At 32.4% G+C, this 16,229-nt stretch overlaps 2 protein-coding genes across 10 annotated transcripts in view; one reads left to right on the top strand and one right to left on the bottom strand.

The window, feature by feature from the left end:
• The window catches only part of LOC132725620 (uncharacterized), a 61,504-nt gene that overhangs the window by 38,654 nt on the left and 6,621 nt on the right, over positions 1–16,229 (bottom strand). The gene's annotated exons all lie outside the window — the stretch shown is intronic.
• LOC132725619 (C-type lectin domain family 12 member B-like) lies at positions 11,508–14,299 on the top strand. Its single transcript, XM_060710763.1, has 2 exons — positions 11,508–12,414; positions 13,625–14,299. Exon 1 carries the CDS (start codon positions 11,671–11,673, stop codon positions 12,355–12,357), a length of 687 nt encoding a protein of 228 aa, XP_060566746.1. The 5' UTR covers positions 11,508–11,670; the 3' UTR covers positions 12,358–12,414; positions 13,625–14,299.

Genomic DNA, 16,229 nt, shown 5'->3' with positions numbered 1-16,229 from the left:
TTTTATGCCAACCATAAATAAAATAAGTTAAACATATATGTTGCATTTATTATCAATTGTTCCTTTAAAGTGACTATGTTGGAAAAATAATATTCAGTTTAAGCGCTTGAGTTTAAACTCTTTATTTTTACACTATACGTCACAGTATTTTTGCAATGACCTGTATATTTGGCTCCTCCTCCTAACAAGTCATTCAATCTCGTTCGCGCATGCTTAGTAGACTGGGTATATAAACCGAGCACGCTTCTGCAAATTCCTTTTCGATCCAGTCTCCGAGCTCCAGAAGCTGCCGTGACCTAACACGGAAAAATATCCACCCGCCCTTCCCATTTGCTTTGCTGTTGTCTCTTTTTTCTTTGAACTTTGAACTTTGAACTTTTATTTTCAAATTCTAGGCCTCTGAGAGGCATCAGAACACAACATATTAAACATGAACAAATACTGTTTTCAGGTAATAATGACCGCAGCGATACTTAGCCCTTCTTCGTCATGGCTGGAATTATCATTTCAACAGTCAATATTTGTTTTGCGACATCCGGAAATTTACCAACGTCGACTGCCAGACCCCTGTCATTTGAATCCGACGTCGGTTCAAAACATACATTTAACTGGCCAGTACATAAGCATAAACATTTCGAACACCTGTGGGATGCAACTGACTTTCGGATATTTGTAGAATAGTCATTAGATAACCTGTAACCGATGTCGGTACAAAACAAAACACTGTTAATTAACTTAACCTATGTGTAAATAAAACACATATTGTCTTTAAAAAAAGTATTGATATAATGGTTATTATCATATCATTACATTGTTATATCCATGGTTTCAAGCAAGTTTACTTACATTATATATCACACTACTATTTAATTAAAAATAATATTTTCTTATAAAGAACGTTTCTCTTTATTGAGCTGTATGTATTTTGTATTTTATATGTTTACTGGCATATCTGAGCAGGTCCGTTGTTCTATATTCCGAGGAATAGTCTGAGGAGGTTTCCTCCGTGCATGCCAACGGATGCTACGGTTCCTCTTAAAAAAGGGGTTTTACGTAGGCGGCCAGTATTCCTAAGACGAATATACGATCAAACCTGTTGAGTAATTGTTCTGGTTTGGAATGTCCTAGACATTCTATGGCAGTTTTGATCGTGATATGCTTGATAAATGTATTTATATATACAAATGGCTGTATCAGTCTTTTCAAAATTTAACTAATTTTTATTGATAATATTTATAAAATATATTTTATAAGCTTCGGATATCAAGTGTTTATCATATCTGGCATTGTCAGCACATTGTCTCTTTTTCGAAACATAATTTTAATTGATTATATCTGAATAAACATATTAAGCTACCGAAGCATATATAAACAATATATAAAATGTCACTTCCGACTGTTGGGATATGAGTATTAGTCATATAATATTATAATTGATATACATGTAATTGTTAATATTATTCTATAACAGATTGTCTGGAATATTTAATGCTCTTATTCAGCCGTCGATATGGCGAAAATCTAACATAAAATTACAGGTTTTTGCAATCGATGACGAAGCAAAACCTATTTTATAATATTCTATTTTATAAAGGGTCAAACTCTATTAACTTTATGTTACTTAATGACCAGTCATGACGGAAATTTTATGCCAACCATAAATAAAATAAGTTAAACATATATGTTGCATTTATTATCAATTGTTCCTTTAAAGTGACTATGTTGGAAAAATAATGAAGGGAAACTGAAAATTTCATATTATTTTCAAAGTAAAAGGGGCATAACTCTGCCAAAAATCATCGAACCATGACCAAATTCGAACTTGACCTGTATTTTCTCATGACATATCCATATGTCAAATTTGAGTTGAATGTGTTGTACCGTTGGGGAGATAATGAACGGAAACTGAAAATTTCATATTATTTTCAAAGTAAAAGGGGCATTTCTCTACCAAAAATCATCGAACCATGACCAAATTCGAACTTGACCTGTATTTTCTCATGACATATCCATATGTCAAATTTGAGTTGAATGTGTTGTACCATTGGGGAGATAATGAACGGAAACTGAAAATTTCATATTATTTTCAAAGTAAAAGGGACATAACTCCGCCAAAAACCATCGAACTTGACCTGTATTTTCTCATGACATATCCATATGTCAAATTTGAGTTGAATATGTGCAACCGTTACTAAGATAATGAACGGAAACTGATGATGACGGAATGACAGAATGACGGAAGGACGGAACAGGGTAACATTATATGCCCCGGCCATTACATGGCGGGGGCATAAAAATGATTATAACACAGACGGCGGTGAATAGCATTGCAGTGCAAAACAGTTATATAAAGTGAAGCTCCTGAAATTCATGCTTATTTCCATGAACATTTTAAAGTAGCATACCTCCAGATCCATGCTAATTTTCATGAAATTTAGAAAATGTATTTAAATCTATAATATTGTGGAATAACAAAAACGGAACAATTTACACATAATCAACGGCACTTGCAACACACATAAATAACCAAAAAGAGGTCAAAATATACAACAATAATCCTTACTGCGTTAGTAACGCAGTAGATTCAGTTAAAAATTCTTACAATTTACAGAATGTTTTAACAGATAAACTAAAAAGCATGTGCTCCATCACCCTTTTTACAAATTATTTACGTAATGGTAACTCTGAGAGATAACCCTGTGTAAAGATTGTTTAAATTTTTTTAAAGGACTCTGGTGTAACTCAAGACAAAACATCATTCATGATTCTTTTTTTAGTTTTGATACAAAGTATTTTAAGCAGTTCAGATTAATATAAGTTTTATTCTAGAGAGTGTTCTGTAATTAAAATCTTTAAAAAAAATAATTAGAAAATGTTTTTTTTCGCACTATATGCAAGTCTGTTGTTTATATATACATTGTTTTGCAGAACGGTTTTCATAAAAATTTACCTTGAATTGGCGAAACATCAACAATTCCATCAGTAACATTTATCTCTATCGTCATATGTATACGACAGCAGAAGAAGAAGCAGCAGCAGCCATAACAACAATGTGGCTTTCACCTTTCACCTGTTTATTTGAACTAATACCTGGATCGGCTAGTGCCTCACACAATATAGATATTACAGATGTGTTTTTGTCCAATTCAGTTTTGTACTCAACGAAGTAATATTTACCCCATAATATAAATTAATATTAAATATCAAGATATGAATTGAACATGTTATCTATCTTATAATTTAGAAGAAACAGATTCACCAGTCAGTCATGTAACAAAGATAAAATAAAATAGAAACAGAAAATAAAAACAAGAACTGTCGGAGGACAGTAACGCTCGACTATTCGAAAATTTGTCACAAGGGTGTTTCATTGAGTATAATAATGCTTACCTATATGAATACATAAAATTGTCCGAAAAGGTACAAACTCTTCAAGTTTCAATACATTCCCTTCAGTAGTTATGGAGATACAAGCTTACATGCAAAAACTTAACCAAGAATTCATGAGTCGAAAAAGGGGCATAATTATGCAAAAAAGCAAATCAGAGTAATGGGACTTGTACCAATCATCTTAGATAATCACAGAGACCAAGTGTGTGAAGTTTCAATCCATTCCCTCTAGTAGTAATGGAGATACCAGCTTACACGCAAAAACTTAACCAAGAATTTCTAAGTCGAAAAAGGGGCATAATTATGTTAAAAAGCAAATTAGAGTTATGGAACTTGTGCCAGTCATCTTAGATAATCACAGAGAACAAGTGTGTGAAGTTTCATTCAATTCCCTTCAGTAGTTATGGAGATACCAGCTTACATGCAAAAACTTAACCAAGAATTTCTAAGTCGAAAAAGGGGCATAATTATGTAAAAAAGCAAATCAGAGTTATGGGACGTGTGCCAATTATCTTAGATAATCACAGAGAACAAGTGTGTGAAGTTTCATTCAATTCCCTTCAGTAGTTATGGAGATACCAGCTTACATGCAAAAACTTAACCAAGAATTTCTAAGTCGAAAAAGGGGCATAATTATGTAAAAAAGCAAATCAGAGTTATGGGACGTGTGCCAATTATCTTAGATAATTACAGAGAACAAGTGTGTGAAGTTTCATTCAATTCCCTTCAGTAGTTATGGAGATACCAGCTTACATGCAAAAACTTAACCAAGAATTTCTAAGTCGAAAAAGGGGCATAATTATGTAAAAAAGCAAATCAGAGTTATGGGACTTGTGCCAATTATCTTAGATAATCACAGAGACCAAGTGTGTGAAGTTTCAATCCATTCCCTTCAGTAGTTATGGAGATACCAGCTTACACGCAAAAACTTAACCAAGAATTTCTAAGTCGAAAAAGGGGCACAATTATGTAAAAAAGCAAATCAGAGTTATGGGACTTGTGCTAATCATCTTATATAATCACAGAGAACAAGTGTGTGAAGTTTCAATCAATTCCCTTCAGTAGTTATGGAGATACCAGCTTACATACAAAAACTTAACCAAGAATTTCTAAGTCGAAAAAGGGGCATAATTATGAAAAAAAGCAAACCAGAGTTATGGGACTTGTGCCAATCATCTTAGATAATCACAGAGAACAAGTGTGTGAAGTTTCAATCAATTCCCTTCAGTAGTTAAGGAGATACCAGCTTACATACAAAAACTTAACCAAGAATTTCTAAGTTGAAAAAGGGGCATAATTATGAAAAAAAGCAAATCAGAGTTATGGGACTTGTGCCAATCATCTTAGATAATCACAGAGAACAAGTGTGTGAAGTTTCAATCCATTCCCTTCAGTAGTTAAGGAGATACCAGCTTACATACAAAAACTTAACCAAGAATTTCTAAGTCGAAAAGGGGCATAATTATGCAAAAAAGCAAATCAGAGTTATGGGACTTGTGCCAATCATCTTAGATAATCACAGAGAACAAGTGTGTGAAGTTTCAATCCATTCCCTTCAGTAGTTAAGGAGATACCAGCTTACATACAAAAACTTAACCAAGAATTTCTAAGTCGAAAAAGGGGCATAATTATGAAAAAAAGCAAATCAGAGTTATGGGACTTGTGCCAATCATCTTAGATAATCACAGAGAACAAGTGTGTGAAGTTTCAATCCATTCCCTTCAGTAGTTATAGAGATACCAGCTTACATACAAAAACTTAACCACAGGGACGCCGACGCCGACGCCGACGCCGACAAATGGGTGACTGCATTAGCTCGATTATTCTGCGAATAGTCGAGCTAAAAACGTGCCAACCTGAATTCGCTGACACTTTCCTACTAAATCAAACAGACCTATAAACAAGTTAACTGTTAATTGCACAGAGTAACACGACGACTAGCTGTTTACGATCTTACACATCGCTAGGGGACAATATCACACAAGACTTTACACACCTCTTTTAATGACTGTAACAGGTTTAGATAGTATTATTATTATTATTATCATCATTATTATTATTATTTTATTATATATATTTTCGGATAATAAAAGATACCCATGATGAGATGTTATGAAGTCTGCAATAATTATAACATCCATTTGAACATAAATAAATAATAATAGACAGCCTATCAACATTATAATAATATAATATAGACAAATTTAGATTCTTTTTACACCATCAGCACTTTTTATAAATGATGATAACTTAAGTATTTTTGTTGTTGTTGTTTGGTTATAGTTGTTTTGTTGTTGTTTTTTGTTGTTTTTTTTGTTATTTTTTTTGTTGGGGGGGGGGGGGGGCGGTGATATGTGGTTTTGGGACGCAGGTGTTTGTTTTTGTTTGTTGGTATTTTTTACGTTTACATGTGTTCATGTTTAGATAAAATTAAACACTTGAAGTATATTTCTATAAAAAATACAGAATGATCATAATGTTTTTTCAAACATTAATATTTATGTTCGAGAAAGCTTTTTTAAAACATGTTAAGTTAGTACGTACAAATTTTTGAAAGATACTAGCTTGAATAAGATTTAGCTTCAGTTGTCATTACTTTTATGGGGTCGGGGGGGGGGGGGTTTAAGTGGCACCAACTAAAAAGAGCTAATAGCTACTTACAAGCTTTACTTGTGGAAAACCTCAGTTGCAGCGCCCCACGCCCACGTCACACACAACCTGCGCATTATTTAAGGCACGAATGTGCACCCGAATAGAACCACTAAAATCTGTTTTTGATTTTTTTTTTCCGATTATACTTTGTTTAAAATTGAATGGCAATTCTTCTAAATAAATTGAACAAATATTTTGCATAAAGCTCTGATCTCCCATTTAAAAGTAATTAAAAATCCGAAAGTGTGTTTAACTTGATACACCTGTAATAAAGATAGAGCGCTGTGCATGCCTAGTATATGGACTACTAATCTTTCGATCGTTGGTCGAATCCCACAAGTGAGGATATTTATAGTATCGCACCGCTATACCTTCGACTCCCTGCTTATTCTAATTTGTAAAAGAAAGAACATCGAAAAACGAGGCCATCTGATTTGTACGAGGGGACTTTTGAACAGGAGCTTTATGTGTATTGAGACGTTATAGATGTTATACTCGTAACAAGCTAAAAGATTTGTACAGTAATGACAGAAACATATGTTGTTTATAAACTTCTAAACTTACATATTTGAATAAATGAGTAGAAAACCGACTAAATCTAATATTATGTATATGTTTATATCTTCAATGCCTTTCTCATATTAGAACACATGAAGCCGAAACCGAAAGCTGATTGTGACATTAACACTGATTATATAATATGGGATATTCAAATCTGTAAAATAACATACAAACCCACTTTCCTAGGCAAAATATGAGCGACCGTTAAAAATTTTCATTTCTCGGTCGCTTTTTTGTCAAGAGTGCAAACATTTATTTCTCTTTAATCAAGTGTGCAACCATTTTGTTTGCTTTAACCAAGTGTGCAACCATTTCGTTTGTTTTAGCCATGTGTGTAACCATTTCGTTTGCTTTAACCAAGTGTGCGATCATTTCGTTTCCTTTAACCAAGTGTGCAACCGTTTTGTTTGCTTTAACCAAGTGTGCAACCATTTCGTTTATTAAACCAAGTGTACAACCATTTCGTTCGCTTTAACCAAGAGTACAACCATTTCGTCCGCTTTAAACAAGTGTGCAACCATTTCGTTCGCTTCAACCAAGTGTGCAACCATTTCATTCGCTTTCCATTTCGTTCGCTTTAACCAAGTGTGCAACAATTTCGTTTGCTTTAACCAATTGTGCAACCATTTCGTTTGCTTTAAACAATTGTGCAACAATTTCAAGTCCTGCCTGTTGAAAGTAGTAATCGAATGTAAAATTGTTGCTACGTAATCTTAGTTTTGATCATGATTACAGATATGTACCGAGCAACCTCGTTTTGGGAGACGAAGATTTTTGTTGTTGCTAAGAGGTATTGCTGTATTGCTAAAGAGGTTAAATTTACTGTGAAGTGATTTTGTTGTTTCTCTATAGAATTTCGGTCAGCAGAAGTTGCACTAAAGAAAGATTTTTGTAAAACACTTTCTTAGAATGTTGGCATGATGACAGAAAGAACATGATACGTGTATATATAAAAACCTTTTAAAATATAAAATTAACTGCTAGCACATGCCTGCAGCATCTCGTCTTATCTCGGTGAGTTATAGTTTGGCAAGTGTACAGCAAAACAAGGCCCCTGCTGTTTTTACAGTCAACAGGTATGGAAAGCCATGGCTGTCTTATATTGTTCTTTTTCAATTTATTTAACATGTGTATTATATATAAGTTCACTTCCACTATACAATAATTGAAAAGACCCTTTTATAAATCGGAAGCCATTATATTAATCTATAGCTACAATATATGAAACAAAACCATCAGTGCAAGATATCTATATGAATTTATTTTTACAATTTATGAAGGCACTTAATCAATGAAGAAACAGTATATTAGTTGATTTTCACCTTGCATTGATAGCAGGTTTTCATTTCAAACACTGCTCAGACCGATATTATTTCGATTCTAACAAGACAAAATAAGGAAGATCACAAATGTTATTTTTTCAAACGGAAATACTTCAGGTGCCAATTTTCGTATATAACGTTTTTCGATTTCGCACCCTACCGTTGATAAGATTTAGAAATTACAATTAAAAGAAATAATAAGAAAAAAGTTATTTTATCAAATTTTCAACAATAAAAACTTACGTCACAGACTGGATTGTACTGTGTTTACATCAGTGCCCAATTAATCATTTTTGTATGTTTGAAATGATGTCATTCTAGGGCGTTTATGAATGAGTTGTGTACGTAATGATGACGTCATTACGCTGCTAACAGATTGGCGCCGTTTAGTCAAAAAGTATTTACTGGTATGGATCAAATCTCTGGCGTTAGTGTATGTGAGATATTATTCAGTATTGTATGAAAAGAAAACATTATAAGAACTGAAAATAGCAATTAAAATGTTTTTTACTGTTGCTTTAAAAGTATGTGTTAACTATATAATCGAGGGAGAAAACATAACAGCCGCATATACAACTAGTCCATTGCCAGTGTTTATTGTCAGTTTAACACCGTTTTTTTTCTTCTTTGTATACAGTAACAAAATCACGAAGAGTGTTACAATAAACCATTTTATCAATGTATGGAACCGCATAGTTAATATATAAAATTATGTTGATTTTCATAAAAAGAAACCATATATGCAATAATATGTCATTTTATAAAACTGGTATCATATTATGAAATAATCCACTTAATATATATAGCTCCTTCGGTTTCATTCATTGATTAAATGGTTTCATATACATTTGTGTATTGTAAAAATAAATAAGTATATTGATAATTCAGTTTCATATAAAGAATATTTGGTTCAATACCTGGCTACTTTGTAACCATATATTGAAGAATTGTTATCATATACATGTAATGCCAAAATCAACTTATATACTAGTATTGATACTTTGATTTCATACACTGACGACATGATTTATATATTGAAAAAATGAATAAACATATTGATAATTCGGATTCATATAAGGTTATATGGTTACATATATTGTAACTTTGGTATTATATAGTAGTATAGAAGAATTGATATCATATATTGAGAAAAACAACTTATATAAAGCTACCTTGGTTTCATATACTGACTGCATGCATGTTTTGACATATTGTAACTGTGGATTTATGTGATGGTTTCAGGTTTGATAAGAAGGTGTTTTAAATAATCCATAAATTTTCGAAGAGAACCACATGGTAAATAAATTGAAAAAGAACAATATAAGACATGTATGACTTTCCATAAACAAGCACTGATGTATGAAACTTGCGTACTTGCCAGGAAAATCATGCTTAACCTTCATCTGAGAAATCTAAGATAACTGAATAAAATCCAAGGATACGTCAATCTAACATCTGTTCTAACAAAACATGTGCTGATTTTATTGGCTGTCGTTTCTGTTTGCAGGCTTTTTCCACGATGTGGATGTAAACAATAAATGAAACCAAACTACGATATCCAGATAGTGCCACATTATATGTAGATATTCATTCGACAATCAACACAACGCACGACAGACGTAATGTCAATGCATTGCATTGCATGTCAATGCACAATGCCATTCATTATTTGTATGTTATATTGTGTAGTCATACGTGTAATGCGAAGTGTCGATATCAGCTGTCACTTTGCATTATCGTTGCAACGTCATATATCTAAACTGTATACTGTGGCACTAAACCAGGTTTCGTAAGATACAGGAGTACAACGTGAAGAACTGTATATTTCCGAATATAAGCCCCTTTCCATTGCAATGTCTATTTGTTTTGTTTGAAAAATCCTGATCCTATCTCTATTATGCGGTAAAGTTACATAATGTAAGTAGAATGACAACGACTTTTGGTAAATATATCAAGCGGACGAAGTCCGTCTGTTATCAGTTTTGAACTTCCTGAAAAATAAACAGGGAAAGGACTGGAATACAAAAATAATTTTCATTTGGTCATTTTAGAATTGCAAACTGAAATCGGTGAATCTCATTGGCCATTCTTAAATAAAAATGTATAGGAAAGTTCTAACCATTCTATAATAAAATGTAAAGGATAGTCCTTACCATTCTAAAATAAAATTTTAAGGAAAGCTCTAAAATGAAATGTATGGGATAGTTTTTGTCACTATAAAACAAAATTTTAAGGAAAGTTCTTGAATAAAATGGACAAGAATTATGATAGTTCTTTAACTTGTCGCTTAATTTGTTTACGATAACAAAATTTATAACGTCAAACGTAAAACAAGTGAAAGAGACACCCTAAAATAGAAGTTGTCCTACCTTGAAAAATCATCAATATAAGTGTGCTATTATTTAAATTTCAATGTTAACAAAATGGGAATTTTCATCGCCACAAGAAGTAATTATTATGTCATTGTTATGCAAGCACTTCTAACATTTCTTTTTGTATTGAAAACTAAGAAATAACATAATTTTGCATGCTAACCAGTTTTAATTCGGCCGAGTACCTTTTGAAACATACTTCAAGTTTTTTGTTGTTGTTTTTTTGTTGTTGTTTTGTTCGTGTTTTTGTGTGTTTTGTGGGGTTTTTTTGCCATTGCAAAAGAGGTTTGTTTTAAAATAATATTAAGTTTCAAATAGATAATACTTGGCCGCGACGGAATATGGGACATAGTATCGACGGAGTGGGGTGTTAAATAGGAGAAATACGGTATGCTTAATGTTATCAGAATATATCCACAAAACTATATAATTTTATTTATATAGTATCAATGCAAAATACCGGTTGATTACATTTTACTTCTTGATTTCTCGGTTTATCTTCGCGAATTCACAATTTCACCTTCATGAATTCACGATTTCAACATGCAGAATTTACGAATTCACTTATTCAACTTCACGATTTCAAATTCGTGAAGGTTAAATCTTGAATTCGTAAAGTTGAAATTGAGAAGTTCAAAACAAGAATTCATGAAATGATATCGTGAATTCGTGAAATTGTAATCGTGAATTCATTAAGTTGAAATCGTATATTTTGATGTTGAAATCGTGAATTTATGAAGTTGAAATCGTGAATTCATGAAGTTTAAATCGTAAATTTTATGAAGTTGAAATCATGAATTCGAGAATTCAGTATGTTGAAAACGTAAATTTATGAAGTTTAAATTGTAAATTCACGAAGATGAAATCGGGAATTGAAGTGTCCCGACCGGTCTTTCGTACTGCTTAGTAAATGATAAGAAGAAAATTTATCGTTGATTTTGTATATTTTGTTTGTTTAACATTCTAGGTAAACGGTGAAATAAACCAATATACAGACAAGTGAGCTCATAGCTGTTTTTCTTCTAAAAAGTGATTTTGATGTTTTCAAAATAGTTATTTTAAGAAATTTTTTAAATTTCAAACGTTTTCTTTGAATTTTCAAGATATTCTTTAACGTAAGCGTTATGAAAACGATTATCAATGTAATGGAAAATACAGTGGCAATTTTCTTCTTTATTTTTTTTATTTGTTTCTATGGTGGATGCAATAAGGAGAGACAGGGGATTTGATATCAAAGAAAAAAGAATTGGTGGTGTAGAAAACACGAATAAGTATAGTTGAAACACGAATAAATTCTGAACAACGAACTGGCAAAATCATTGCAACAAAACTTCGAGGAGCTTAATAATTCTGTGTTAATTTTCAAGGATCAAATGTGTCCCATAATGGACCAACAGACAGAAACAGAGAAGCAGGCTAATTCTCCAAAACGTGTTGAAATTCTAAAGTCAAGCCGAATAATAGTGTCGTTAGGACTTAATAAGGAAAAACAATGGACAAGAGATCAAGTGGAAAAACTTGCAGGTCTAGTGCATGAACAAACTGATCTGCTAAATAGGATTTTCTCGGAGCTTAAAAACGAACTCAAAGTTGAAAAAGAAGAATTGGAAAGCAATCTAGAAATAATCACAAATAATGTTAAAGATATCAAGGAAGTGTCTGCAAAAATTGATGACAAATTCCAAACAAAACTGAGCAAAGTGGACGAAATAATCACAAATAATGTTAAAGATATTAACGAAGTGTCTCTAAAGAGTGACACCACAGAGAAGTTGATAAGTGCCCAGCAGAGAGAAATAGAAGCTTTAAAAGAAACTCAAGCTAAACTTTTAAATGCTTTAATTTCTAGAAAATTGGTAAATTATTATACATGTCCATCGGACTGGACAAAATATTCATCGTATTGTTATTTGTATGTTGATGAGAGGAAAACGTTCAGTGAAGCTCGTGCCCATTGTAAGCGTCTAGGAGCAACCTTGTCTGACATTGAAAATGAAGCAGAGAATACTTTTATCGGTGGGTTAGCACGTTATTGGGGATGTGTGGATCGGTTATTCTGACGAGAAGGAGGAGGGTACTTGGATATCAGAAAGAACTGGTCAACCTGCAACATACACGTACGTATATTGATAACAATTTAGAGAAAGATTGGTCCCACGAAAGCATTAATCACAATATAATTACATGCAAATTGCAAACTCGGTTTGATTGAGTCTGAACATATGAGGGATATTAAAGAAAAGTGCAATACCCCTCACGCCCCCTAACACCGACTTGAGCAGTAATCAATAATTGATAAATATTTTACTAGTAAAAGTTTACCTTTTACTGTTTTTACTTTGTTTACCTCAGTAATGATTTTTCTTAAAGAAACATTTACATGTGTAGCAAAAATATCTACGATATGATTAATGATGTTAAACAGAGTCACGCTATAAACAGGGTACTTACAATTAAATTTCTTGCGGTCAGTCATAGACACGGTATATAAAGGTGACCGCTTATTATAGCTAATACGTCACGTATTTTAATATCGGTGCAGTTTCTGACGGTAGCCTTGGAAACTATTTGAGTTAATTGTTTCTGTGACAACGAATAAAAACATGACGACGTCATTTTGCAGAATAAATTGATGTTCTTTCTTTTAGAATATTTTTTACATAATGGACATTATGCTCTTTTTTTTAAAGACTATAAACATCAAACAAATGCTTTTGCATTATTACTAGTGATGGCCTGTTTATCAAAACAATTAAGCATTATATGTCAAACTGAATATGAACTTTGTTTGCCATTTAATACGTTATTGTAATCGGACGTCTCAATATCGATTTATCATCTATTATCAGTGATCGATATGAGAATATATCTATATCGATTCCAAGTTGGGAAAATGGAGTGCATAAAAAGAGTCGTTTGAAAATATTGAATATTAATTTAGCATTTAAAGCAAAATAAATAAAATTTGATTATACGGCCGAAAAAGCTTAATTACGACTTTATACTTCTGAAATGTTTGCTACTTTTATCCAGTACTCTAGATTTTTTAGGCACTTAAATTGTTGTTGAAAAAAATCGTTCTGATCCATTTCCACATTGTATGTATTTGATTATACGTTTATTCCGTTTTGTGTATGTTCTGAAAAGCGTAAGTGTTTAAACCTAGCTGTGAATACCAATATAAAACCAATTAACAAGGATTATTATTCTTTATACTAGCACACGTGCTAGTCTGTTAGTTAATTTCATGATCAGTATGCAACATCAAACGTGAAAATAAGAAAGAAAATATGTTTTTATAAAAGTAAATATTGTTTATATTTGCAGAAATTTTGATGGTCAGCCCAATGGAGGTACTCGTGAGAATTGTGTTGAGATCAATTACCCCTCGCGTCTATGGTATGACAGGCCATGTTACACAAGATACCAATTTATTTGTAAAAAAGATGCCAAGATAGATGTAAAGTGGACATCCGTGTAATTATATGTTTGATTCAAGGCTTAATGAACCTTTTGGTAATTTAAATGCTTGTTTTGTTTACAATATTGTATAATTATAAATTGTATGACTGAATTATAATGCCAGTTTATATCATTGTTAAATTTTAACTTGTAATACTTCATCTTTGTTCATTCATTTTCAGTCCATGATAATTTTCAATTATATTTCTCTTTGATTTGTAGTGAGAAAACCTTTCTCATTTTCTACCGTTCGTATTTTTAAAACAGCTGAAGTATTTAATGACATGTACATGTATAGGTTTTATCAATAAATGAATCCGGATGGATAACGTTAAAATTTCATTTAACAAGGCCTGTGTTTGCTGGCAGCTCATTCCGCTTTTCTCAGTGCTTAATATGCAAGTAAAAGCAACGTGGAAAAGGGGATAATTCTGCAATGTATGCATGCATTTATTTTTTTGAATGTATATTGTCAAGTTAAAAAAAACCCAACTCATTTGTTACACGCTAAAAATTTATGGAAATAAAGATATAAAATGAGGGTTTAGTTATGTGTTGTTATTTAAAGTATAGTATGAAATACACTCATAATGTTTGGTAAATAACATACTTATTGGCTTTATTCTTAATTGAAAGAGTTAATTATAAGACTTGCTTTCCACAGAATAAAAAAATAATAATTATATCTATGATCTCGAAATTTGTATGGACTTTATCAAAGAAAAAAAGTAGGGATATGACTCTCTTTTCGGTTAAGCTGAGGTGCAGTTTTCACAGCAAACTTGGTATAAGTTTTCATTATCACGATGTGACGGAGATTATCCTAAAAGTATTTTATGAAAATTTATGCTCCATTTTGTATTGGATTTGGTTTTGACCCTTGTGAAGCTTCTCGTAAAGGTCCATATTTTAGAGTGTTGCCTCCCAACACTGTAAAAGTAATAGCCTAATTAGTAAGGCGTGAACGGTTTGACCCATTTTACATACTGCTTTTTTCCATACTGCCACACCGTTACGCCTTGGAAAAAGACATCGTCCGTCAAAAAGTTTTCTCGAGGTCTCTTTGACAAGTTTAGTATGTTGGACTTTAAAGGTATTCGGATGACTGTCCAGCTTTATCTTAGGTGCTTCTTCGAACATTATTTAAGGCACAAATGGGCACCTTAGTAATATTACCGATTATCCGTAAGCTAGCTGGAAACAGTGTCCTCACATGAAAGAATCCAAAGTCCCTGGCGGACTTAAACCGGCAGTGCTGGGGACAATTTTTTTAAGTAAATGACATTTACCACTCGGCAATGGACGTCCCTTCATTAAAGTCCAGTTCTAAAACTAGAACTCCGCGAGTCGGATGTGTCGCCTTGTGAACAGTATAGCTGTCACTTAGGCATTTTCGTCTTAAATATAGATTATTTATAAACACCGCTCTTACAATGTTAATGTTCCTTGAACTTTAGTAGCATTTGAACTGATCGTAAAAATGTTATAGATGGATGGATGGATGGATAGAAACAGATTCGCCGGCCGTTCAATCATGTAACAAAGATTTAAAAAAATAGAAACACAAATAAACAAAAACGTGCCAACCTGAATTCGCTGAATCTTTCTTACTAAAACCACACAGACTATATAAACAAGTTAACTGTTAATTGCACGGAGTTCACACGACGACTAGCTCTTTACACGATCTTACACATCGGTAGGTGCCAAAATCACACAAATGGTGCAACTCGAAACTTTTTACTATTCTTCTAATGACTGTAACAGGTCTTGGTATTTTTTAATTTTTTAATATTTTCCACCATATATATTTTCGGAAAACCCTGTTTAATCAATAAATACTATCAAGTCTGCAAATATTATAACGTCCATTTGAATGAAAATAAATAATGGACAGATATCAACGTTATATGCTAATACAAACACATTTTAGGAAATTTTTTATTATTTTATAAAAACAATTATAACTTTAAGTATTGTCTTTATTTTACATGTTTAAGTTTAGCCATTGTGTGTTGAAAGATACTACCTTAAATAAGATTTTACTTTATTTGTCATGACTTTGATTTATTTATTTTCTTTATGTCTTTCTTTTTTTCTTTCTTTCTTTATTTTTTTGGGGGGATGGGGTGGAGTGGGGGTGATTTTTACGTCGCACCAACACAGAAAATGTCATATTGCGTCAATCAATCCTTACTAGTGGAGGAAGACCTCAGTTGCCAACCAACCTCCCCCGTCGTGCATTATTTAAGGCATAAACGGGCACCGAATTAGAACTAACAACGTTCCGGTTTTTGTCGTTGTTTTTTCGAATCATACGTTTGTTTCAAGGTGAAAGATAACTCCTCTTTGATTTCAAACAAATATTTTACATGAGCTCTGATATGACATTTAAAAGTAATTAAACATTATAATACTGCAATATAAATACACATGTAGTAAAATCCGGAAGGTATGCTTAACTTGATAT

The sequence above is a fragment of the Ruditapes philippinarum genome, unplaced genomic scaffold (assembly GCF_026571515.1).
Source record: "Ruditapes philippinarum isolate M1 unplaced genomic scaffold, ASM2657151v2 ctg311_1_1_1_1, whole genome shotgun sequence".
Taxonomy (NCBI): Eukaryota; Metazoa; Mollusca; class Bivalvia; order Venerida; family Veneridae; genus Ruditapes; species Ruditapes philippinarum.
The sequence above is the reverse complement of the archived record's forward strand: the minus strand, read 5'-3'. Positions and strand labels throughout refer to the sequence as shown.

What these genes read in the sequence shown, in the direction of transcription:
- LOC132725619 (XM_060710763.1), top strand. Translation starts at nt 11,671, where the DNA reads ATGTGTCCCATAATGGACCAACAGACAGAAACAGAGAAGCAGGCTAAT.